General features: G+C 43.3%; 1 protein-coding gene and 1 pseudogene across 1 annotated transcript in view; one reads left to right on the top strand and one right to left on the bottom strand.

Annotated features, from left to right (window-relative positions):
- VOPP1 (VOPP1 WW domain binding protein) overlaps window positions 1–24,468 on the top strand; it is a 111,035-nt gene that overhangs the window by 32,411 nt on the left and 54,156 nt on the right. The window contains exon 2 of the mRNA XM_035026497.1: window positions 16,506–16,564. Coding sequence (XP_034882388.1) covers window positions 16,506–16,564 — 59 coding nt within the window. The remainder of the gene's footprint in view (window positions 1–16,505; window positions 16,565–24,468) is intronic.
- LOC118024602 lies at window positions 17,395–17,507 on the bottom strand (annotated as a pseudogene).

The raw sequence follows: 24,468 nt of genomic DNA, 5'->3' as shown, positions 1-24,468 counted from the left end.
GGGGAGGGATTCAGTGAGATGCTTGGCGCAATCTTCCGTGAGACAGCCAAGCACTCGGAGTGCTCAGGATGAAAAGCATGTGGGTTTGGCCTGAGGAAACCAGAAGAAGCTGTCAGAGCAGCGAAGAGAGTATCAGAGCCAATTAGGAGCAGCCTTTCTTTCCATGGAGGTCCCGCTTGGTCTGGAGGAGGGGTTCTTACAGTCCTGCCTGGTTAGATAATTAGACAGGGTCAGTTGAAAAATTCTTGATTAACCTTCTGCATTCAGTCCACTGCCAACCCCTTCCCTCCAGAAGCTTCTGACTAGAGTTTCTGTTGGACCTTCCAAATTTCTTAGACATAACCAGGCAGTTCTGCTGCAAGAGCCGTGGATTTCACACTGTCTGAATTTCATTCTGTTCACTTTCTGTTAACATTCGGGTAGTTATAGTGAATTTCCTGTCCTGCTGAGAGTGAAGCTGGGTGCCTGCATTAATCCAGGTAGGTAACGCACGCCCTTTCCCTGTGGCCGATGCCCTGCCCCTGTTACCGCTCATCTCCGTGTTCCTCGACTACCAGTGCTTTGTTTTTCCAACCTTTTTCCTCTGCCACGTGTCATATGATTCCCATCATTCTTATCTTTTTACCCTCATGAAAACTTTCAGAGACAGTATGGCATTTTATCCATCTCTGTCTCCCTCAGCCCCTCCCACAGCATATGAGGTGCTTTCTAAGTTCTCTGTCCTCGCTACGTGAAATCTTGCCTGGCTGGGTCTTACCTGGAAAGCAAGCAGGGCCAGTTTCCAAACTACCGTCTGTTTAGTCAAAGCGAATTAAAACTTTTGAGCAGGCAGAGGAAGAAGAGGCGAGCATTTCCTGAACCCCTACCCTGGCCCAGAAACTGGAGCTAATAGGGTGAACGAGGCAGGGCCCTTAAACTTCAGAGGCCTGGTCTGTGGGAGAAGAGGCTAGACACTGTGCAGGTGGGTGGGCAAGAGTGTGAAAAGTGCACTGTCACCAGGGAAAGAACGAAGGCTCTTGGAGACGGCCTCAGACCGGCTGCAGGATGGTGGCCACAAAGGGGCAGCCCCTTTCTGATCGAATCATGGGACAGCATGCACAGGGCTAACCATGCCTCCTGGCTGAGGAGCCTGCCCATTCATGCAACATTTTAGGACCAAGTAAGAAGATAAAGCACAACAGGGCGCCTGGGTGGCTCAGTTGTTAAGCATTGCCTTCGGCTCAGGTCGTGATCCTGGGGTCCTGGGATCGAGCCCTGCATCGGGCTCCCTGCTCAGCTGGGAGTCTGCTTCTCCCTCTCCCACTCCCCCTGCTTGTGTTCCCTCTCTCGCTGTGTCTCTCTCTGTCAAATAAATAAAACCTTAAAAAAAAAAAAAGAAGATAATGCACATGAAAACCCTTGAATGCCTAAGTGCTTATTGTTTTATTAAATCTCAGTCATAGCCCCAAGGAGAATAAGTAACATCTCATTTTCTGGAAGTTCAGGAAGTTATCTTCCAAGCCCCACATAATGGAAACTCCAGGGAAGAGCATCGCAGGCGGAGGGAGAGAGGATCTAGACTTGCCATCAGTCAGGTGCTTGCCCCCTGGAGGCGGGTGGACGGAAGGTGGCTGAGGAGGGAGCAGAGATAGGAGGCACTGGTGAATGAGGGGGCATGGCCAGGCTGAGGCAGGACCTTCCCTGTGAGTCTCGAGTTTAATCTGCCAGTGAGGCATTTTCAGGGTTCGAACAGAAGTTTGTGCCGTAGGAGCGCCCCCACTTTTGTGTGTTTGTGTGAGGGAGCCCGATACAGGATAAAATCGTATTCAGAAGAAAGGGGTTTGTGACCTCAAGAAAAAAAAAAGAAAGACACCGTCATGAATGGGGAGCCACTGGAGATTTCAAAGCAAGGACTTGATGTGCTGTGCTAGGTTCTCTTGGGTTGTCTTGAGCAGAGTGCTATGTAGCCATCTGAGCGTGACCAAGTGTCACGAGAAGTGAGGGAGGCGAGGACGGTGTCAACAGCCGCTCAGCCAGGACTTCTGGGGCGTGGAAGGTCGAGGATGTCTGCCCAGCTTGGAGCTCTGCTCTCCTGTCTCCACTGGTCTCCTCCTGCATCCTCATCTTCTTCCTCCCCCACAGGCAAGCTTACCCGCTCTTTCCACTCGCCTCCTGGCCTCGATTGCCACCAAGGAGAGAGGTGCTGGGGAGGGACAGAGCTTGAGGAGCACGTGGGGTGGAGTGAAAAGAAGAGGCGGAGTGGGCGCAGCCTTCGGCTGACTGTGCTGTGATGGATGGCAGTGCTGTTCTTGGAAATAGGGAGCCCAAGGGTGGGGGGATAGGTGGGGGCTCTCCGTTCTGGATGTCTGAGGCTCACAGTCCTGCAGGCACATGGTCAAGATGCCAGGGGGCCACTGGAAAAAGGCCCCTGGCTTATGACAGAGCCCTGCACAGCATTGTATCCTGGCATTTTGTTGTGGTCAAGACACGTGCAAGAGAGCTACCGTGGAGAAGTGTGGGGTTCGTTAGGTCAGAAATGGGGTAACTGCAGAGTGAGCTCAAAAGCAGAAGCCCAGTCAGTGGAAGTATTGAATATCGGGCTCTGAAGGATGGAGACAGAGATGCCTCCAACCAGGGTAAAGCTGTAGGCAGCCCCAGCTTCCCAGACACAGCTACTCACCATCGTGATTGAGAACTGGCACGTGCTGCTGGTGACCATCGCAGGACTGCGCACTTGCCAAGACAAGGGTTTAGAAAATTATACATGAGAAATGAAGCCAAGACAGACCAGTGGAATTTAGATATTTGAACTAGAAAACACCAAAGAATGTCTGTCTGCCACATGTTTGTAGAATGCTTTTTGCCATCTGCTTGCATTTGCTTTTTCACTATGCTACTGTGTCATGTTCCTTTTCTTTCTTCATCCCCGATCGACCCCCCCAAAAAATCCCCACACAAAATGATATCCATCATAGATTTTATTTATTTATTTGACAGAGAGAGACACAGCGAGAGAGGGAACACAAGCAGGGGGGAATGGGAGTGGGAGAAGCAGGCTTTCTGCCGAGCGGGGAGTCTGATGAGAGGCTCGATCCCAGCACCCTGGGATCATGACCTGAACTGAAGGCAGACGCTTAACGACTGAGCCCCCCAGGCGCCCCTCCATCATAGATTTTAAAAAACAGGACACAGGGGCTCCTGGGTGACTCAGTCAGTTAGGCGGTTGTCTTTGGCTCAGGTCATGATCCCGGGGTCCTGGGATCGAGCCCTGCATCAGGCTCCTTGCTCGGCAGGAAGCCTGCTTCTCCCTCTCCCTCTCCCCCTGCTTGTGTTCCCTCTCTCGCTGTCTCTCTCTCTCTGTCAAATAAATAAATAAAAAACAGGACACAGTGACAGCTATTAGAAATGATAGCTGACAGAGTTAGGAGACAGAGCGATGAAAAAATTTTCTGATATTCTTCCAGAAATGTGGTGTTTTGGATGGAATGCCATTGCTGTCTGCAACATTTAAAACAAAGAATTGTTTTCCTTGTAGACCAGAATTCCGCCATTCTCCTTCCTATTTTCATTCATCCCCCACCCCCACCCCACATACTCAACGGGAGAAAAGGTAAGGAGGAAAATTCTGGGACGGTTACACGTACCCAAAAACAGAGCATCAAGAGGATGAGGTAAAAACGCTCAGCATGAGTTGAGTTGAGTGTAGCTGCAGGTTAGAGGTGCGTAAGGCAGGTCCCTCAGAGCACATACCTGGGGACTGTGTCGGGGGCGTATTGCCTTTCATTCTTTAAACACACGTGTTAAGTACCCTGTACGTACAAAGCAGTGTAGTAGCATTGGGGAACCAAACCCGAGTTACGCTGATATGTGCCTGCCTTTGTGTTTAGGAGAATAAGGGGTGGTGAGCCCCAGTTAACACCCAGTTACTAAAACTCTATGCAATTACAGAGGAGAAGTCCAGAATGTATAAATGGCAGGGTCAGAATGTATTGGGGGTGGTCCGCAGGGTTCTCCTTCTACATTCAGACTTAGGAAGAAATTCATATTGCAGTTGAGACCTGAAGGGTGAGTCGCTGTTTGGTGAAATTGCAGTGGGTGCCGGGGGGTTAATGTGGGGCTGCCCTGGTAACTTGAAGACCCAGGGAACAACGGTGTGGGACTTTCTGGGGACAAAGAATGGGCTGGAGGTGCTTGGCATGAGATGAGGCATAAGTTGGACCGCCTTTTGAATATGGGCGACCCCACGGTCGTTCAGCCTCTCATTGTGCTTAGCCAAATCTCAGCTCTTTTTAGGCTCTTGTGCTCCTTACAGTTAGAATCCAGACTTTGAGCGCTTTAAATGGTATCAGAGAATCCAACATACTTTCCGCCTAAAGTATAAGTCACACGGGGAGGCTAGATCACAGCCTAAGTTAGGAAGCCCTTATTTACCCTTGAAGCTGCTGTGCTTATTAACCTTTCTAGGCATTTCTGTCAACAAAAGGTAAGAAGCTGATATTTTCTCATCAGTCTGGTGGTTAAGTTTTGGATCTGCTGGTAAAGATTTAGGCCCAACTGGAGAAGAGCGGCCTTTTTAAGTGTATGTGTGTCATCCATCTGGGGGGCACTGTGTGACGTGGTTGGAAACGACTGAATTTCACTATGCTCAGTCACTTCCAGGGATATATGGCATCCAAGCAGGGTGCCCATGTTACAGATCAGGTCGTTGCCGAGCCGAGCGGTTGACTTTCTCATGACGTAGCTCTTGTCCTCGGCAGTCACGTTGAAAGGGGGGCCCTTCCTGGGTTAGGCCCTGAGGGAGAGTATCCAAAGGTTTCATCTCTGCTCCATGTTTTTTTTTAGAATTGGGCCCATGACTAAGGTTGATTATATTCATTTGTTGCCAGCAAGTAACAGTAGCTCTACTATTTCCATCTGTTATCACTGCTTTCAGACCGTTCTAATTAAATCTCCCAGTCATCAGTTTTTTTGAATGAATGATGTTTCGTGGCATTTGGAAAATTTGTCACATAAACCTTTTTGGCTGCAGCTTGTGTATTCCCTTTGTGCTGTACTAGCAAGTACCACCTCTGTGTCTTTTTAGCAGCTAAGAACACTTCCTGAGCATGATGGTGGTTGGTTTGGCCCCTGGACAGGCTTTGGGCTCCTTGGGTTTGTGGGGTTTTGTGGCAGTTTGGCCGAGTCTTGGCCACGCTGCTAAGTGCTCGTGTCTTTTATTTTGCTCTTGGAGATGCAGTCAGTGATAGTGCTGAGACTTGAGGGGTGTTCTAAGGTCTAATTTCTAATGACTCGGAAAGTTTATTTTGGGGAGGATGGAAGTGGGGTCTTTCTTTTTAAAGATTTTATTTATTTATTTGACAGAGAGATAGAGAGAGTGAGCACAAGTAGGCCGAGTGGCAGGCAGAGGGAGAGGGAGAAGCAGGCTTTCCACTGAGCAGGGAGCCGGACGTGGGGCTCCATCCCAGGACCCTGGGATCATGACCTGAGCCGAAGGCAGCTGCTTAAAACCGACTGAGCCACCCAGGCGCCCTGGAAGCGGGGTCTTTCATGTGGTTTCAGTCATCATTTTAGTTTTCTTCTAGGCGATGAAGTAATGCCTGAAATAAATTTCATTCCGGCTCCCTGAGAGAGATGTGACAGACATAACAAGGACTGGGATTATGAATTATTGTGACACAGAAAATTGCAACATCTGTACAGCGCCAGAAAAAAATGCACAGATGTTAGAAACCGGCAGACCTTATCCAGACCCCAACTTTCTGCTCATTTCCTGTGTTACCTTGCCAGGGGAAGTCACCTATCTGAGACCTTCATGTACTTGCTTGTACGTACACACACCGCCTAACTCCCAGAGTTGTTAGGCTGTTCAGTGAGATTTCATACGAAGAGTACCCGGAGGAGAATAGGCATTGCAGAAACGGAGCTAGAGTGAAAAGATGCTCTGCCTCATTAGTCATTAGGGAAGTGCCAACTAAAATCACAACAGGATACCAGTAGAGTATCAGATGGTTGAGCTCAAAAAGCCAGGTAATAGCAACTGTGGGTGAGGCTGTGGAGGAACTGGAGCCCTGACACACGGCAGGTGGGAATGGAAGATAGTTTAGCTGCCGAGGAAGACAGTGTGGAGATTCCTAAAGAAGCTAAACATTGAGTCACCAGATGGCCTGGCACGTCCACTCCTGGGTATGTGCCCAAGAAATCAAGACATATGTCCCCAGAAAGATCTGCATGCAAATATTCATAGCACCTTGTTCACAATAGCCCAAACAAAGAAACAGCCCAGATGAATGGATAAACAAAATGTGGTGCATTCATTCAATGGAATAGTATTCAGCACTGGCAGTGAGTGAACTTCTGATCTAGTTAACAACTAGATGGACAGAATCTAGACATAAAAGGCTATAAGTTTATGATTTCATGTAATTGAGCCTTGTGGAAAAGAGAAGACAAAGCTAAAGGACTGATCACTGTGGCCTGGGGCTGGGGTAGGAGCTAGAATCAACTACAGAAAGAAAAGAGAACATTTTGGGGTGATGGAAATGTTCTAAAACTGGGTTGTGGTGTTGAACGCACAAGGTATATAAATTTCTAAAAACTCGCCAAACTGTGCATTGAAAATGGGTGGGTGACTTTTATGGTTATGATACCATGATTTATACTAAGAAATACGTATTTGGTTTTCATCCCAGTAAAGGCACCTGTTGTCATATTAATGACTTGACTTTTGGAAAGCATCTAAGGATGGGGAGGCTGGCTGACTGGGGAACCAACCATATGATGGAATTTTCAGGCCTTCCCCTGATTCCCCAGGAGGGGAAAGGGGCTGGGGGTTGAATGATTACCAGTGGTTGATGATTTAATCACTAATGCCTACGTGATGAAGACTCCATAAAAGCCCAAAAGGACTGGGTTCAGGGAACTTCTGGGTTGGTGAACACATAGAGATTTGGGGAGAGTGGTGTGTTCAGAGAGGGCATGGAAGCTTCACACCCCTTCCTTTTATCTTGCCCTGTGCATCTTTTCCATCTGGCTGTTCCTGAGTTATATCTTTTTATAATAAACCAGCAATCTAGTGAGTAAAATGATCTATGGGCCATATTAGCAAATTAATGGAACCTGAGGAGGGGGTTGTGGGAACCTCTGATCCATAGCCAGTAGATCAGAAGCCCAAGTGACAAGGGGGAAGGTGGGAAGGGGCACTCTTGTGGGACTGAACTCTTGACCTGTGTGATCTAATGCTGTCTCCTGGTACAGAGTGTCAGAACTGAGTTAAATTGTAGGACACCCAGCTGGTGTCACGGAGTTACTTGGTGATGAGGGGAAAGCCCCCACACATCTGGTGTCAGAAGTGTTGTGAGTCATGGAGAGTAATGGAGAAACATAGGAGTGTAAGTTTTCCAACATAATGGTATATACATTAAACCTCATGTTGAGCTAGAACTTGGATCCCATGACTGTCTCAAAAATTAAACTTTATGTTGATAACTGTTTTAAAAAAATAACATGTTTTTCAGAACTCTTGTGTTCAAATGGCATGACTAGGAATGCCTGTGTGCCTAAGGGTCTCGAGTCTTTCAGTGGATCCCTCTTTTAAACTAATTTAGGACTCACGTGCCCTTTGCATCATGCCGCAACAGCTTCTGAATATTGTTAGAAGAATTTAAGGCTCAGATTAAGAGATTTTTGCAAAGTAACCCAAAAGAAAGCACACTGTCCCAAAATAACACTATAAATTTAGACTTGTCCCATTTTTCCTAAAAAATACATATTTTTTACATTGTTAAAATTAAATGTATATAATATGTTTTTAAAATGACTGCATAAAATGAACATTTTTCATGATGTTAAACTTTTTATAAATACAGTTTTTTTGTTTTGTTTTGTTTTTTTTTAAAGATTTTATTTATTTATTTGACAGAGAGAGAGACAGCGAGAGCAGGAACACAAGCAGGGGGAGTGGGAGAGGGAGAAGCAGGCTTCCCGCCGAGCAGGGAGCCCGATGTGGGACTCGATCCCAGGACCCCGGGATCATGACCTGAGCCGAAGGCAGATGCTTAACGACTGAGCCACCCAGGCGCCCCGATATAAATACAGTTTTAATTGCTGACTGTATGAGTATTTGTTTCAATACACCCTTTCTAGCTTTGTATATTATTTTTCACAAACTTTGTTCATTTTTATTTAATTTGTAGTAGAATAATGTTCACTTTTGTTAACCAATTATATTTCCTCATTTTAAATGTCTCTTTATGCCCACTGTCCACTTTATTAGGCTGTAAGTGATCTGATATCTATCATCTATCTATCTATCTATCTATCTATCTATCTATCTATCTATTTATTTATGATTTTATTTCTTTGAGAAAGAGAGAGTATGAGCAGGGAGGAAAGGGAGAAGTAGGCTCCCCGCTGAGCAGGGAGCCCGATGAGGGGCTTGATCCCAGGACCCTGGGATCCTGACCTGAGCTAAAGGCAGACATTCAACTGACTGAGCCACCCAGGTGCCCCAGCGATCTGCTTTTTAAAGTAAAATTTAACAGAAATTTAGAAACAAAATGTTCCATACAGAAATTATGTAAGAAAACTTGGAAATTTGATTACCAAAATGAATAATGAAAAAAATCCTCTCTAATGCCACCAAAAACGTAACTTATTGTCATTACTTTGGCATATATCTATACATATTATTTCCCCTCTACTGTGATGTATACCAAATGTATGCTATCCCAGTTATGCTATTTTATTGGCTTTATTTTTCTTAGCAAAGTGCTCCCATACAATTGTATATTTTTCTAGAATTTGATGGTATATGCCTACTAATACATCTTTTGGATGTATTATAATTTTGTTAACCAAACCTTAAGTTAGGTGCATTTCAGGGTTTTTATTTTTTTAATTTAAATTCACTTAGCCTACATATAGTACATCATTAGTTTCAGGTGTAGTGTTCAGTGATTCATCAGTTGCGTATTATACCCAGTGCTCATCACATCATGTGCCCTCCTTAATGCCCATCACCCAGTTACCCCGTCCCCTCACCCACCTCCCCTCTGCAACCCTCAGTTTGTTTCCCAGAGTCAAGAGTCTCTCATGGTTTCTCTCCCTCTCTGATTTCTTCCCATTCAGTTTTCCCTCCCTTCCCCTATGATCCTCTGTGCTATTTCTTATATTCCACATATGAATGAAACGGTATGATAATTGTCTTTCTCTGATTGACTTATTTCACTTAGCATAATACCCTCCAGTTCCATGCCCGTCGATGTAAATGGTAGGTATTCATCCTTTCTGAATGCTGCATAATATTCCATTGTATATATGAACCACACCTTCTTTATCCATTCATCTGTTGAAAGACATCTCGGCTCCTTCCACAGTTTGGCTATTGTGGACATTGCTGCTATAAACATTGGGGTGCAGGTGCCCCTTCTTTTCACTACATCTGTATCTTTGGGGTAAATACCCAGTAGGGCAATTGCTGGGTCATAGGGTAGCTCTATTTTTAATGTCTCGAGGAAACTCCGTACTGTTTTCCAGAGTGGCTGCACCAGCTTCCATTCCCACCAACAGTGTAAGAGGGTTCCCCTTTCTCCTCATCCTCATCAACATTTGTTGTTTCATGTCTTGTTAATTTTAGCCATTCTAACTGGTGTGAGGTGGTATCTCATTGTAGTTTTGATTTATATATCTCTGATGACGAGTGATGTGGAGCATTTTTTCATGTCTTTTGGCCATTTGTATGTCTTTGGAGAAATATCTGTTCATGTCTTGTGCCCATTTCTTGACATTGATTATTTGTTTTTTTGGGCGTTGAGTTTGAGTTCTTTATAGATCTTGGATATCAGCTTTTTATCTGTAGTGTCATTTGCAAATATCTTCTCCTATTCCATGGGTTGCCTCTATGTTTTGTTGACTGTTTTCTTTGCTGTGCAGAAGCTTTTTATCTTGATGAAGTCCCAAAAGTTCATTTTTGCTTTTGTTTCCCTTGTCTTTGGAGATGTGTCTTGAAAGAAGTTGCTGTGGCTGATGTCGAAGAGGTTACTGCCTACGTTCTCCTCTAGGATTTTGATGGATTCCTGTCTCCCATTTAGGTCCATTATAAGTTTATCTTTGTGCATGGTGTAAGAGAATGGTCGAGTTTTATTCTTCTGTATGTAGCTGTCCAATTTTCCCAGCACCATTTATTGAAGAGACTTTTTTCTATTGGATATTCTTTCCTGCTTTGTCAAAGATGAGTTGACCATAGAGTTGAGGGTCCATTTCTGGGCTCTCTATTCTGTTCCATTGACTATGTGTCTGTTTTTGTGCCAGTACCATGCTGTCTTGATGATCACAACTTTGTAATATAGCTTGAAGTCAGGCATTGTGATGCCCCCAGCTTTGGTTTTCATTTTCAACATTCCCCTGGCTATTAGGGGTCTTTTCTGGTTCCATGCAAATTTTAAGATTGTTTGTTCCAACCCTGTGAAAAATGTTGATGGTATTTTGATAGGGATGGCATTGAATGTGTAGGTTGCTCTGGGTAGTGCATTTCAAGGTTTTTTGATATGTATTGAAAAATTGTCTTCCTGAGACATAATATTTCCAACGCTATTACATGATATGTCTTTTCTCTCATGCCCTCATCAACAGTTGATACTAGGTTGTTTTTTTTTTCTTTTTAAAAATTTGGTAGCGAAAACCATACCATTATAATTTATATTTATTTTATTACTAGTGGATTTTATCTCTTAAATAGCTTTATTGACCTTTTGTGTTTCTTCTTTGAAGAATTGTCATATCTGTTACTTTTATTTTTTTTCCTATTGCGATTTTTATCTTTTTCTTATTGAATTATATAAGCTCTTGATTGCTTAAAGATATTAACTTTATTATATTTGAATAGTTTCTTCTATTGTCTGCCTTTTAATTTTGGTTATTGATTAATTTTCATTTCCTGGAGATGAGGATTTTTTCCTACTTGCATTAAGGACCTTGATGAAGCTGCCCTACCATTCTTCTGTTGAGTAGATAAAGCTAACAAGGAGACTGTATTCAGAATAAGTTATGAGAGTCTGCAGAATTTTCCCAGGGATATGCAGCTGGGCCTGATTTGTGTCTTGTCTACGTGCCCCTAGAATCTTTAGACAGTGCTACATCTCTAATGATTATTTGCTGGCAATATAGGAATGGCTGATTGACTTCTAATGTAAGACAGTAGAGGATCTTTTATTTCTACTGTTTAAAGAGTTTCTCAGCTTTCTTTCCTTTAATAAATGATGCTTGTGAGAAGCCTCATACTCTTATTTCTAAAAAAATCAACGTTCCTTGGAGATAAGATGTTCTGAAAAAGAAAATGTCCATACGCCAAAGGATTAAGTAATTAGCACTTAGGAAGTTTATTAAAATTCCAATACAGGAATTTTTACTCCTGTTTTACTCCAGCATGTTTACTCCTATATATTATTTGAAATTCAGAGACCTTGCTATAATTACCTGGGTGATGGACACTGGGGAGGGTATGTGCTATGGTGAGCACTGTGAATTGTGTAAGACTGATGAATCACAGACCGGTACCCCTGAAACAAATAATGCAATATATGTTACTGCCTCCATAAATTCTTGCTCTGACTTCAACAAGGACTCTCCCTGCCCTCTGCCTCTGTCCCTGGTCCTGAGCACCAACACTGCCAGCATCCAGGAGACTCCCTTTGTTAAGAGTCTGTGCTGAGTGGCAGTGCCCACTCCACTTGGGCTGGAACTGACTGCAGCCTAGATCCGGGGCGGGTGTCTCAAGTTCAGCCTTTGGTGAATGAGAAGGCAGCACCAGGGCGCAGCAGGGCATCTTTCCCCTTTGACAAAGAGACTCATCAAATTGATCCTCCTAGGGCCTTCCTCCCATTTTGAAGCAAGTTGTGAACTTATTTGCCCAGGACACACTTGTGAAAAAAGTATAAAAAAAAAAAAAAGGATCCTTGCTTTCCAGGTGTCTGTGGGATTCGTTCTGTTAGTGAAGCACTAGGTTACCAGTTTGCTACTCATTTAAAGATCCTGCTCCACCGCCCTTTGAACAGAAGGAGAAAGGGTGGAATTTTGATAAAATCCATAGTGTTTTGAATCCTTTCATCCCTTAACTGTTCACTCGGGTGTGTCCCAAAGTCACAGACAGCTTCAGTTCTCTCAGAGTCACCCGTTTGTTATTGTGGTGCAACTTTCTTTTACCTTGGATCAGGAAAAGGATGTGCCCTTTTATTAAATGGTGGTGTCTGGGGCCTCCTATGTTCAGCACAGATGGACATAGAATAATTTATATTACTGTTGGGGATTAGCAAGGATTTGTTCCTTGGGCTTACTTAGATCCTGGCTAAATATGGATGACTATATTTAGGAGAGCTCAACTACATTTATAAATATCCTAGTCCTTGAATAATAGATCACTGGGATTCTTCCCTGACTACAGATGTCTTACAAGCCTTTCCAGGCTAACTCTTAGATTACCCTCGATTGAATTGCTCCTTACACAACGTGGTTTCTCACAATCCTGCATATATTCTACTTTGTTAATAGTTTATAAATTGTTGCTATTCTTTATGATCTCTTTGAGAAATAGATGGTTATGTTTATTATTACTTTCATTGTACACACGGAAGGAGTATTACGTTATGAGTGCACTGAGAACGTACTGTTTACCCAGAACCCTAGAGCACCCTGGCTGTTGAGGATGCCCCATCAGTAACAGAGAGCAGCTGACCTGACCTTTCCTAACAAATATATTTTCTGTTTCAGTAGATGGCCAATCCTTTAAGAACCCGTGATAGCATCATGGCAGTAACTATGGTAGAATGGGTAGGCCTACTTTTAGGGTGGACATGACCCTGAAAAGATTTTTTTTTTCTTAGTTTATATACTTAGAAATTTTTTTTTTAGAGAGGGGCTTGTTTATTTTAGGGTGATTTTAGAAAACTTTCCATGCAAATGTAATGTACTATATACATAGAATCTTTGTTCTCAAGAGGCTTGGAAGCATTGCTTCTCTTTAGATGATAGGTAATCACAGTAAAATGAGTCTTGGAAGTCATTTGTTGCAGAGAATTAGGAAAGCTTGACTCAGGACACACATTTAGAGATAGAATTGTTGGCTGGGTGTGAGATTCAGTAAACTATACCCTGATCTGGCCAGGCATTTGATGCATTCAATCTCAGTTAATTTATAAAGCCATCTTATAAATTCAGCACGGGAGTCTGTCCTGTTTTAAAAATGAGAAGGCTGAGGTCCAGACTGACTGGCACCATGGCTGGTAAGTTCTCAGCATGAGAACCCAGCTCTCTAGGTTTTGATTCGTCTTTCTTCTGTGGGACAGATCCATCCATTCCTCTTGACTTAGGTGTTTTTCCAGGGGACCCTAGCACAGTGCCTTTCTTCTGCCTCTTCCTATATCCACCCCTCTGCTTGCTCATGAGGTCACTTGTGAGAGCTCACCACTGTTTGGGAATGCTCTGGAAACCCCCCTCCCCCTTACGCATCCCTCACAAACTCCCATTTTGACCACATATCCGAAGTTCCAGCTCTCTGGCTCTGCCCTGAATCCTAGTGCTTATGCTAGATTTGGGGATTGGAATTTATAGGGTTTGCCGGTAGACTTCCACTTGGCAGAACCTGGCTCTCAACTCTGGGTGGTTTGTAGTAGGGATTTTCCTCTCCACCTCCTGTCCTATGGAACCTAATCTTCAGTCTTACTGTCAGGCTCTTGGATTGGTGTGCAAGCTGATTTTGACACCTGCGGTTCGGTTAACAAGCATTTAGCGAAGGAAAGGCTCAACAGTGAAAATTCCCAGGACTTCTTAGTCCTCATTCAGTGTTTTCAGTTGAGTAATGAAATATGTGACTCTGTGTTCTTCCTATTATCCAGCTATAAAATGGAATAATACCCCATTTTACCTTTAGTGAAGTATAATATGTGTGTGTTATTACAGTGTTAACATTCCTTACTAAGAAAGCCGTTGTAAAAGTCCAGCTACCAAAAATGATGAGAAGTTGCATGGATAGTTGCAAATTTCAAAAGCTTAAACTAATTTCAAGTAACAATAAAATGAAACTATGTTTTAGTGGTAGGTAGCTCAGTTCTCAAGGTGTTTTCTGTTTCAGGAAACGTGACCATAAAATTTTCTTTCTTCTTTTTTTTTTTTAAAGATTTTATTTATTTATTTGAGAGAGAGAGAGTGGGCGCGAGAGAGCACAAGCAGGGGGCGGGGAGTGTCAGAGAGAGAGAGAGAAGCAGGCTCCCCACGAGAGTGTCTGGGAGTTGTACTGTATGTAATGATTCACTGCTTTTATATACCCTGTTGTAGTTCTGAAGTTCCTACATACATACATACATGGATTCCCATCGATCCCATACACGCCTCTCTGTATGTCCCATACCACCACCATGCAGGCAGCTGGGTGTTGAGGTCAGGGAGCGCTGCCTTTCCCAGAGTCGGTCAGCCTGGTCATGGCAGATCTGGGAGCAGGATCCTCTGTCTTTTTTTATTTTATTTTATTTTTTTAAAGTTTTCTTTTCTTTTCTTTTTTTTTTTTAAAGATTTTATTTATTTATTTGAGACCGAGAGAATGAGAGACAGAGAGCATGAGAGGGAGGAGGGTCAGAGGGAGAAGCAGACTCCCTGCCGAGCAGGGAGCCCGATGCGGGACTCGATCCCGGGACTCCAGGATCATGACCTGAGCCGAAGGCAGTCGCTTAACCAACTGAGCCACCCAGGCGCCCAGGATCCTCTGTCTTGATTAGCTTTTCTTTCTACCATCCTGTGGTCAAAAGACAGTCTGGGGAGAGTTGGGTGTCAAGTTCAAAGAAAAGTGTGCCTATCTCCAGTAGGGATGGAGAATAAAGAAGAAACATTTAACATGCTACCTGGAAGAACGACCTGGCTTCTCAGCTTATCATAGAGGACTCCAGTGAAATGAATTGTAATTTAGGGCAGAGACCTGAAATTGCTCTTCCTTGCCAAAATAAATTGATTTCTTCGGTTGTCTGAACTTCATTTCTTGAACTGGGCAGGAACTAACGTAGTCTAAATTAAACTCATTTTCCATTAATAAAACTGGGTCACTTCAGACTGCCTGAATGTGCTTCTGAATGTCCTGAAGCACATTTTAAACAACCCAGTGTTTCACGCTCTTTTCATAACCCATCTGATTTAGCCAGTGTAACACATAATATTTGCATTCACCTTTCCCTCGACACTCAGCTTTACACTTGGGGTCTGTTTCTGAAACTTCCTTGTAACTGTCAGGAAGACTGTTGCAGGAGGGCATTGCCATACATCTGCTAGGTCTGGAAAAGGCAGAGGAAGGATGCCCAGGGGTGGGGGTTGGGTGAGACAGCCCCTGCCTTCCCCAGAGAAAGCTTAGTTTTCATTATGCCTTTCCTTGTTTTCCTGTCGGTAGCTTTGCACTATAATATTTTGAAGCTATTGTTTATACATAGGGTCCAATGAACTGGATCATGAATGTGGGAAGTTGTGAATTAAAAAAAAATGATAGCACAAGCTGAAGAACTTTAGAGAAATCTTGTGCAGGTCCATGAGAGCGTTTCCCCTTGGAGCTCTCACTCAGCACTTGGTGCACGTACTCTCGGTTGTTGGAGGTGTGTGAGGTAGTCCAGTCCACCAGGGTCGCATTACACCTGCTCTGCCCTTCATGTCCAGTGTCAGACTTCCTTGGAAAGCACTGGGGAGGCTCTGTTATCTTTCCTTGTCCTCCTCGTCCATTTCTCCTTCCTGGGAACGAGGGCAGGGGGCGCCATGGATGCTGGCAAATGAATTCTGATTTACAAAGCCTGGCCGATGTACATCCCCACCGGGAGATCCATGATTTGAATATGGCTTTTGGAATACTCTGAAATATAAAGATCTAGAAATGTTAAAACTGTGGGAAATACCTTTCAGAAATGACAGTTGGGGAAAATGGAAGTATTTGTCATATTTTATTTTTAGCATATTTTAGATATTTGAAATATGGGACCATATGAATTTAAAAAAATGGGTTGTCTTTAGTTTACCTTTTTAATGAGCTGGTCATGCCCATATTTTTAGGGATATAAAAGACTAGAAAAATTATAGGGAAATTGATGTTTTCCTGTTTTCTTCCCTTTTAAAAAATTAAAGAAATTAAAGGCGTCATCGTGGGGACACCTGGGTGGCTCAGTCAGTTAAGTGTCTGCCTTCGGCTCAGGTCATGATCTCAGGGTCCTGGGATGGAGCCCCGTCTGGGGCTCCCTGCTCAGCGGGGAGTCTGATTGTCCCTCTCCCTCTGCCCCTCCCCCTGCTTGTGCTCTCTGTTTTGCTCTCTCTCTCTCTCAAATAAATAAATAAAATCTTAAAAAAAAAAAAGTCATCGTGGGGATGGGTCTCCCTCTGATTCTTTGTCTCCCCTAACCCTCTGCTTTCCACACTTCAAGGTATATCAATTCACCCATCCTTGTGCCTTTTTGTCGGATCTTCTTAACAATATGGAGATGACTTTCCACTGACAGTTTTTCTTCTATTTTCAGTGCACAGAGGCCAAAAAACATTGCTGGTATTTTGAAGGACTCTATCCAACATACTATATGTAAGTATTTGCATTTTTCTGTTGGTTTGATTCTGTGGTCACGTCTTTCTCTGGGAATTATTTCTTTCATAGGTAATAGGACTGGTTATAGGATGGGGAAAACTCAGTTTGTGGAGGCCTTCACCCTTGGTTTCACCTGCCTCTGCTCACGAATGTGCAGGTAATCTCTCTAAGGACACTTTAGTCGGCTCAGATCACTTTCTCTGAGGACAGCATGAAATACCAGGTGCTTTGTTCTGGGAGACATGTCCACTCATACGTAATTGGTCAAAAGGGCCAGAGTTGTGTTGGTGTATACAAATTTTCCTGGGCAAAGGGAATGAGTGTAGGGGGAGTAGAATTCCGAACTTGAGTTGGATAGGAAAAAGGTCAGTTGCTGTGAGTGTGTGTGTGCGTATATGTGTGTTGACAGTGATCAGAAGGATTACCTGGCCCTGGGCCCCCTCCCTGGTCAGGGACAGTCAGCCTTTCATGGCTCTTGGCTCAGAGCAGGTTATGCTTCTTCCTGTGCCTGGGTGTCTGCCAGTATTACTCTAATTAAAGCATTATTGTATCTTACCCCTGTTGTTTTTATTTTATTTATTTATTTATTTTTAATATTGGCTGAATTAGTCACTGGCTATGCTCAGCCACCTGCCTAGGTGGTCAGATTAACTCTCCAGGTTATCAGTTATTATTTTTTTGTGTTTTGAAGATCCACAGGTTTTGAGAGGAATGCCCCAAACCAATTTTTTCTGAAACTGTTCTTTTTGGTAGTAAATTTTGTAAAACATGGGATCTTTCGGTAATGTATATAATTGTATTAGAGCAGAAGCACTGTATATTTTAGCATATAGGGAGATTTGACAGGAAATACATAATAGTAGCAAAGAATGTTATTTCTTAGCAATAATCGTGCCTCGGATAAGGCTCAGTGGCTACGATACCGCCACTGGGCAAAGCTAAGAATGTTACTTCTTAATTGGCCAAGATGTGCATTTTTATTACCTGCCGTTCTTGTGGAATTTCTGATCTGAAAGAGACCACTATAGGAGGAGAAAGGTTGCCTGCCTGTGAATGGGGATGTACTGACAAGCAGGGGTCCTCGATGCCTCACATTGGAGGGGTCCTGGCAGAAGTCTCTGCAGCTGCAAAAAGACAAAACCCACTTGGAAAATAAAGCAGCACAAGGACTTTAATTACAGAGTTTTCAGCTTGAAGAAACATGGGTATGGGATAGCATGAAGATAAAATATTCTGGTTCTTAGAACAATGTATATTCCTTGGTAAACTTTAGTTCTTTTTTTAGAGAGAGAATGTGTGCCACAAGGGGGTGGGGGGGGGTAGGAGGAGAGAGGGAGAGGGAGAGAATCCTAAGCAGCCTCCACGCCCAGCACAGAGCCTGACACGAGGCTCGATCTTACGACCTTAGCCAAAATCAAGAGTCGGATGCTTAACGGCTGAGCCACCCAGGCGCCCCTGAAAACAGATCTTTCTGAAATTGTTTTGTAGATCAGCTAATGAATCATTTTCTGGTGGTTTTTAAAAATATTTATTTTTTATTTGAGAGAGAGAGCATGCACGTAGGTGAGCACGTGAGCAGAGGGAGAGAGAGAGAGAGAGAGAACCCCAAGCAGACTCCCTGCTGAGCGTGAAGCCTGAGGCAGGCTCAGTCCCAGGACCCTGAGATCATGACCTGAGCCAATACCAAGAGTTGGTCGCCTAACCCACTGAGCCACCCAGGTGCTCCCATTTCCTGGTCTTTTAGAGTTTGGGAGTTGGAGGTCATTGCTCTTCTTGTGTTTACTTGTTTGTTTGTTCCTTTATTCATTTACTTATTCCTTCCATACTTGGGAAAGGTTTTTGTATCGACAGAGAACACAGAGACAAGCCCTGTTCTTGTCTTTAGTGTGGTTTGTCTACTGGTTTGGTTTCCTCTCACCTCTCTTTACCACTGGTGAGGGGGGGGGGTTCTAAAATTTAGAAAGTAAAGTCACTATTATTTGAGTGCTGAAGCTAATATAAAAAGTAATAATAGTAACATTGATAATTTACTATAGGCATTGTCCTGTGCCCCTTACATGAATCAATGTCATTTACCCCACAGCCACTTGAAAACCCCAACCATACACACTACTCTTCCTGATCTGACCTCTGCTCTCTCTGTTGTTCCCACTGCTTCACCTGAATCCAAACCTGTGTTAATGCTCTTGTGAACCATTGCATACACTTTGTTTTATCCAGCTTTATGAGATATAATTGATGTATAAGGTTGTGTAAATTTAAGATGTACAGCGTGTTGATTTGATATATATTGCGAAATGATCACCACCATAGCTTTAGCTAACACCTCCATTATATCCCATAATTGCCATTTCTTTTTTTTTTTTTTTGTGGTGAGAATACTTAGATTGACTCTCTTTAGCAACTTTAAAGTATATAATACAGTACTGTTAACTATAATAACCGTGCTGTACCTGACATCCCCAGAACTTACTCATCTTATAACTGGAAATTTTTACTCTTTGACCCATATCTCCTCATTTCCCCCACCCCCAGGCTCTGGCAGCCACCATTCCACTCTCTTGAATTTGGCTTTTTTGGATTCCACATATAATTGAGATCATAGAGTATCTTTTTCTGACTTATTTCACTTACCATAATGCCCTCGAGGTACATCCATGTTGTTACAAATGGCAAAATTCCCCTCTTCCTTGTGGGTGGTTCATATTTCATTTTATGTGCATATTACATCTTTTTTATCTGTTCATCTGTTGATGGACATTTTGGTTGCTTCAATATCATAGCTGTTGTGAATAATGCTTCAGTGAACACGGGAGTGCAGATACCTCTTCAAGATCCTCTTTTCATTTCCTTTGCATGTTTAGCTACAGGTGGGATTGCTAGATCATATATTGTAATTTTATTCTTAATTTTTTGAGGACTCTGCATACTGCTTTCCATAGGGGCTATACCAGCTTATAATTCCACCTGTGCACAGGGTTCCGGGTTCCCGTCTCCATACCCTGACTGACACTTGCTGTCTCTTACCTTTTTGGTGATAGCCATTTTAACATGTATGAGGTGATACCTCTGTGTGGTTTGATTTGCATTTCCCTGATGATGAGTGATGTTGCGCACTTTTTCATGTACTTGTTGGCCATTTGTTTGTTTTCTTTGGAAAACTGTCTATTCAGGTCCTCTGCCCATTTTAATCAGATTATTATTATTATTATTATTGTTATTTTCCCCTATTGAGTTGTATGAGTTCCTTGTGTATTTTGGATATTAACCCCTTATCTGATAAGTGGTTTACCCATATTTTCTCCCTTTCCATAGGTTGCCTTTTTATTTTGTTGACTGTCCCTTTTGCTTAGAGTAGCTTTTTAGTTTGATATAGGGTCACCCTTTCTGTTGATGTTTGCTTTTGTTGTTTGTGCTTTTGGTGTCAGATCCAAAGAAATCATTGCCAGGACACACATCGAGGAGCTTCTTCCCTATATTTTCTTCTAGGATTTTTAGCTTATCAGGTGTTGGGAGTCCTGGATCCATTCCAAGTTAATTTTAGTGAGTGGTGTGAGGTAGAGATCCAATTTCATTGTCCTGCAAGCATTTCTTTGGTTTTCCCAGCGCCATTTGTTGAGGAGGCCATTCTTTCCCCACTGAGTCTTGGCTCCCTTGTGAAATATTAATTGACTATAAACGGGAGGGCTTGTGTCTGGGCTCTCTTTTGTCCTTTTGGTCAATGTGTCTGTTTTTCTGCTAGTACCGTACTGTTTTCATGACTGTATCTTTGTGGTGTAGTTTGAAATAAGGAAGTGTGATACATCCAGTTTTGTTCTTTCTCAGGATTGCTTTGGCTACTCCTGGTCTCTTGTTCCTTGCAAATTTTAGGATTGTTTTTTCTATTTCTGTGAAAAATGCCATTGGAGTTTTGATAGGGATTGCATTGAATATACAGATGGCTTTCTAATGGGTCTTCTTTCATTCCTTTCTCTCATCAAATTCTCACTTCTTTCTAAGTTACTGAAATTTTCATGTCACTTTCCTGCTTAAAAACGTCAGGAACAAAGTCCAGATTTTTAGCCAACTTTAACAGTAGATTGATTTCCAAGATATTTGTCTGGTTTTATCTTCTTTCTTTATTGTGAGTCCCATGAGGACAAGGACCATGACTTTTGAGTATTTGAATTCCCAGTGCCTAAGATGGTGCCTGGCACCCAGCGGACATCCCTGAATGCTGAGTGGGTGCCTTTTTCTTCAGTCCCTACGGTAGGGCCCACGCTGACTTCTGCAGGCGGCCCTGCATCCTTCCTAGTTCTCTGGCTGGTGGGCTCTTCGCTGGCTGGAAAGCTTCCCTTCAGAATTCATTCCTCCTTCCTCATTTTGGCTCTGATGTCGCATCTTAGATAGTCTTCACACGGTGCTGTATGTCCTGTGGGTGCTTCCAGGATGGGCCTGTACATCTACTTAACCCCGCAGCTTGACACGGTGTGTGGCATTGGGTATTTACTGTCATGTTTGCACAGTTGATTTCCTACCCGCTTGGTTCTCCCCCTTTTTATTTCCCATGTTCTGCCACCTTTTCTTTTTCTTTTTTTTTTTTTAAAGATTTTATTTATTTATTTGAGAGAGACGGAGAACGAGCATGAGCAGGGGTGGGAGAAGCAGGCTCCCTGTTGAGCAGGGAGCCCGATGCAGGGCTCGATCCCAGGACCCCGGGATCACGACCTGAGCCGAAGGCAGACACTTCACCGACTGAGCCACCCAGGTGCCCCTCTGGCACCTTTTCCTTAATCATAGACTTTAAGCCTCCAGGGTCCCGAAGATCAGGGTTCAAGTATTTGCTCTATGACTTTCTTTTTAATTGAGGTGAAATTCACATAGCACAAGTCACCATTTTCAAGTGAACAATTCATTCAGCGGCCTATAGTATATTCGCAGTGAGGTGAAGTCACTGCCTTTACCTAATTCCGCACATTACAGCCGCTGCACTCCATTCTTTACTGGCCTTTCGACCTGATTCTCAGTTAGCTTCTTCATGAAATGTGAACGTGAGTGTTGACCGGGGTGTGTAGCATGGGGCGTGTGCGTGGTCGGCACTGAAATCGTACGCAAACATATACACCCCCACGGCCCGTTTGCTTCTCGTCTGTGTGCACACGGGGTTGGTTCTACAAGCTGAGCTTTCCACTCCGCTGCCCTGTGAGGTATTTCCACATGAAGGTACTCCTCCCTGCTGTCCATCCAGTTGGGGATGAGTGAGGAGCGAGGAGAAGTGGCTTAGATGTATTCTACTCCATCCAAGCTTATGCTGCTCGAGGACGGATTTGCTGCAGGCCAGATGAGAGGCCCAGAAAGATCACAACCCTAACTAGAAGCACTGGGGTCTGTGGAAGAACGGGGAGCAACTCTTGTTCCCCAAAGCCAACTCTATCATGGTTTCCATGGGGCTGGCACAGGTGGTGGTACAGGTAAAGCTGACTTGGATCCAGCTTGAGCTCACCCTCCCTGGGAGCCTGGATGTCAGGATCTAGCATCCAGGCCAGTGCCATGTGGTCTCTCCACCGGAGAATTTTTTTTTTTAATTTTTTGTTTTTATGTTAATCCCCATACATTACATCATTAGTTTTAGATGTAGTGTTCCATGATTCATTGTTTGTGCATAACACCCAGTGCTCCATGCAGAATGTGCCCTCCTCAATACCCACCACCAGGCTAACCCATCCTCCCACCCCCCTCCTCTCTAGAACCCTCAGTACGTTTTTCAGAGTCCATCGTCTCTCATGGTTCATCTACCCCTCCGATTTCCCCCGCTTCATTCTTCCCCTCCCGCTACCTTCTTCTTCTTTTTTTTTCCTTAACATATATTGCATTATTTGTTTCAGAGGTACAGATCTGAGATTCAACAGTCTTGCACAATTCACAGTTTCTTTCCTGCGATTAAGAATTCCTCATATCAGTGAGATCATATGATACATGTCTTTCTCTGTTTGACTTATTTCGCTCAACATAATACCCTCCAGTTCCATCCACGTCGTTGCAAATGGCAAGATCTCATTCCTTTTGATGGCTGCATAATATTCCATTGTATATATATACCACGTCTTCTTTATCCATTCATCTGTCGATGGACATCTTGACTCTTTCCACAGTTTGGCTGTTGTGGACATTGCTGCCATAAACATCGGGGTGCATGTACCCCTTCGGATCCCTACTTTTGTATCTTTGGGGTAAATACCCAGTAGTGCAATTGCTGGATCATATGGTAGCTCTATCTTCAACTTTTTGAGGAACCTCCATACTGTTTTCCAGAGTGGCTGCACCAGCTTGCATTCCCACCAACAGTGTAGGAAGGTTCCCCTTTCTCTGCATCCCCACCAACATCTGTCATTTCCTGGCTTGTTAATTTTACCCATTCTGACTGGTGTGAGGTGGTATCTCATTAAGGTTTTGATTTGGATTTCCCTGATGCCGAGCAATGCTGAGCACTTTTTCATGTGTCTGATGGCCATTTGGATGTCTTCTTTGGAAAAATGTCTGTTCATGTCTTCTGCCCATTTCTTGATTGGATCATTTGTTCTTTGGGTGCTGAGTTTGATAACTTCTTTATAGATTTTGGATACTAGCCCTTTATCTGATATGTCATTTGCAAATATCTTCTCCCATTCTGTCGGTTGTCTTTTGGTTTTGTTGACTGTGTCCTTTGCTTTGCAAAAGCTTTTTATCTTGATGAAGTCCCAATAGTTCATTTTTGCCCTTGCTTCCCTTGCCTTTGGCGATGTTTCTAGGAAGAAGTTGCTGCGGCTGAGGTCGAAGAGGTTGCTGCCTGTGTTCTCCTTTAGTATTTTGATGGACTCCTATCTCACATTGAGATCTTTCAACATTTGGAGTCTATTTTTGTGTGTGGTGTAAGGAAATGGTCCAGTTTCATTCTTCTGCATGTGGCTATCCAATTTTCCCAACACCATTTGTTGAAGAGACTGTCTTTGTTCCATTGGACATTCTTTCCTGCTTTGTCAAAGATGAGTTGACCATAGAGTTGAGGGTCCATTTCTGGGCTCTCTATTCTGTTCCATTGATCTATGTGTCTGTTTTTGTGCCAGTACCATACTGTCTTGATGATGACAGCTTTGTAATAGAGCTGGAAGTCTGGAATTGTGATGCCGCCAGCTTTGCTTTTCTTTTTCAACATTCCTCTGGCTATGCAGGGTCTTTTCTGGTTCCATACAAATTTTAGGATTATTTGTTCCATTTCTTTGAAAAAAGTGGATGGTATTTTGATGGGGATTGCATTGAATGTGTAGATTGCTCTAGGTAGCATTGACATCTTCACAATATTTGTTCCTCCAATCCATGAGCATGGAACGTTTTTCCATTTCTTTGTGTCTTCCTCAATTTCTTTCATGAGTATTTTATAGTTTTCTGAGTACAGATCCTTTGTCTCTTTGGTTAGATTTATTCCTAGGTATCTTATGGTTTTGGGTGCAATTGTAAATGGGATCGACTCCTTAATTTCTCTTTCTTCTGTCTTGTTGTTGGTGTATAGGAATGCCACTGACTTCTGTGCATTGATTTTATATCCTGCCACTTTACTGAATTCCTGTATGAGTTCTAGCAGTTTTGGGGTGGAGTCTTTGGGGTTTTCCACATAAAGTATCATATCATCTGCAAAGAGTGAGAGTTTGACTTCTTTGCCGATTTAGATGCCTTTGATTTCTTTTTGTTGTCTGATTGCTGTGGCTAGGACTTCTAATACTGTGTTGAATAGCAGTGGTGATAATGGAATCCCTGCCACTTCCTGACCTTAGGGGGAAAGCTCTCAGTTTTTCCCCATTGAGAATGTTATTCGCTGTAGGTTTTTCATAGATGGCTTTTATGATATTGAGGTATGTACCCTCTATGCCTATACTCTGAAGAGTTTT

This window comes from Mirounga leonina, unplaced genomic scaffold (genome assembly GCF_011800145.1).
Source record: "Mirounga leonina isolate KUSES-001 unplaced genomic scaffold, KU_Mleo_1.0 Mir_199, whole genome shotgun sequence".
In the NCBI taxonomy this organism is placed as follows: Eukaryota; Metazoa; Chordata; class Mammalia; order Carnivora; family Phocidae; genus Mirounga; species Mirounga leonina.
Note: the sequence above shows the minus strand (reverse complement) of the source record. Positions and strands in the feature narration are given on the sequence as shown.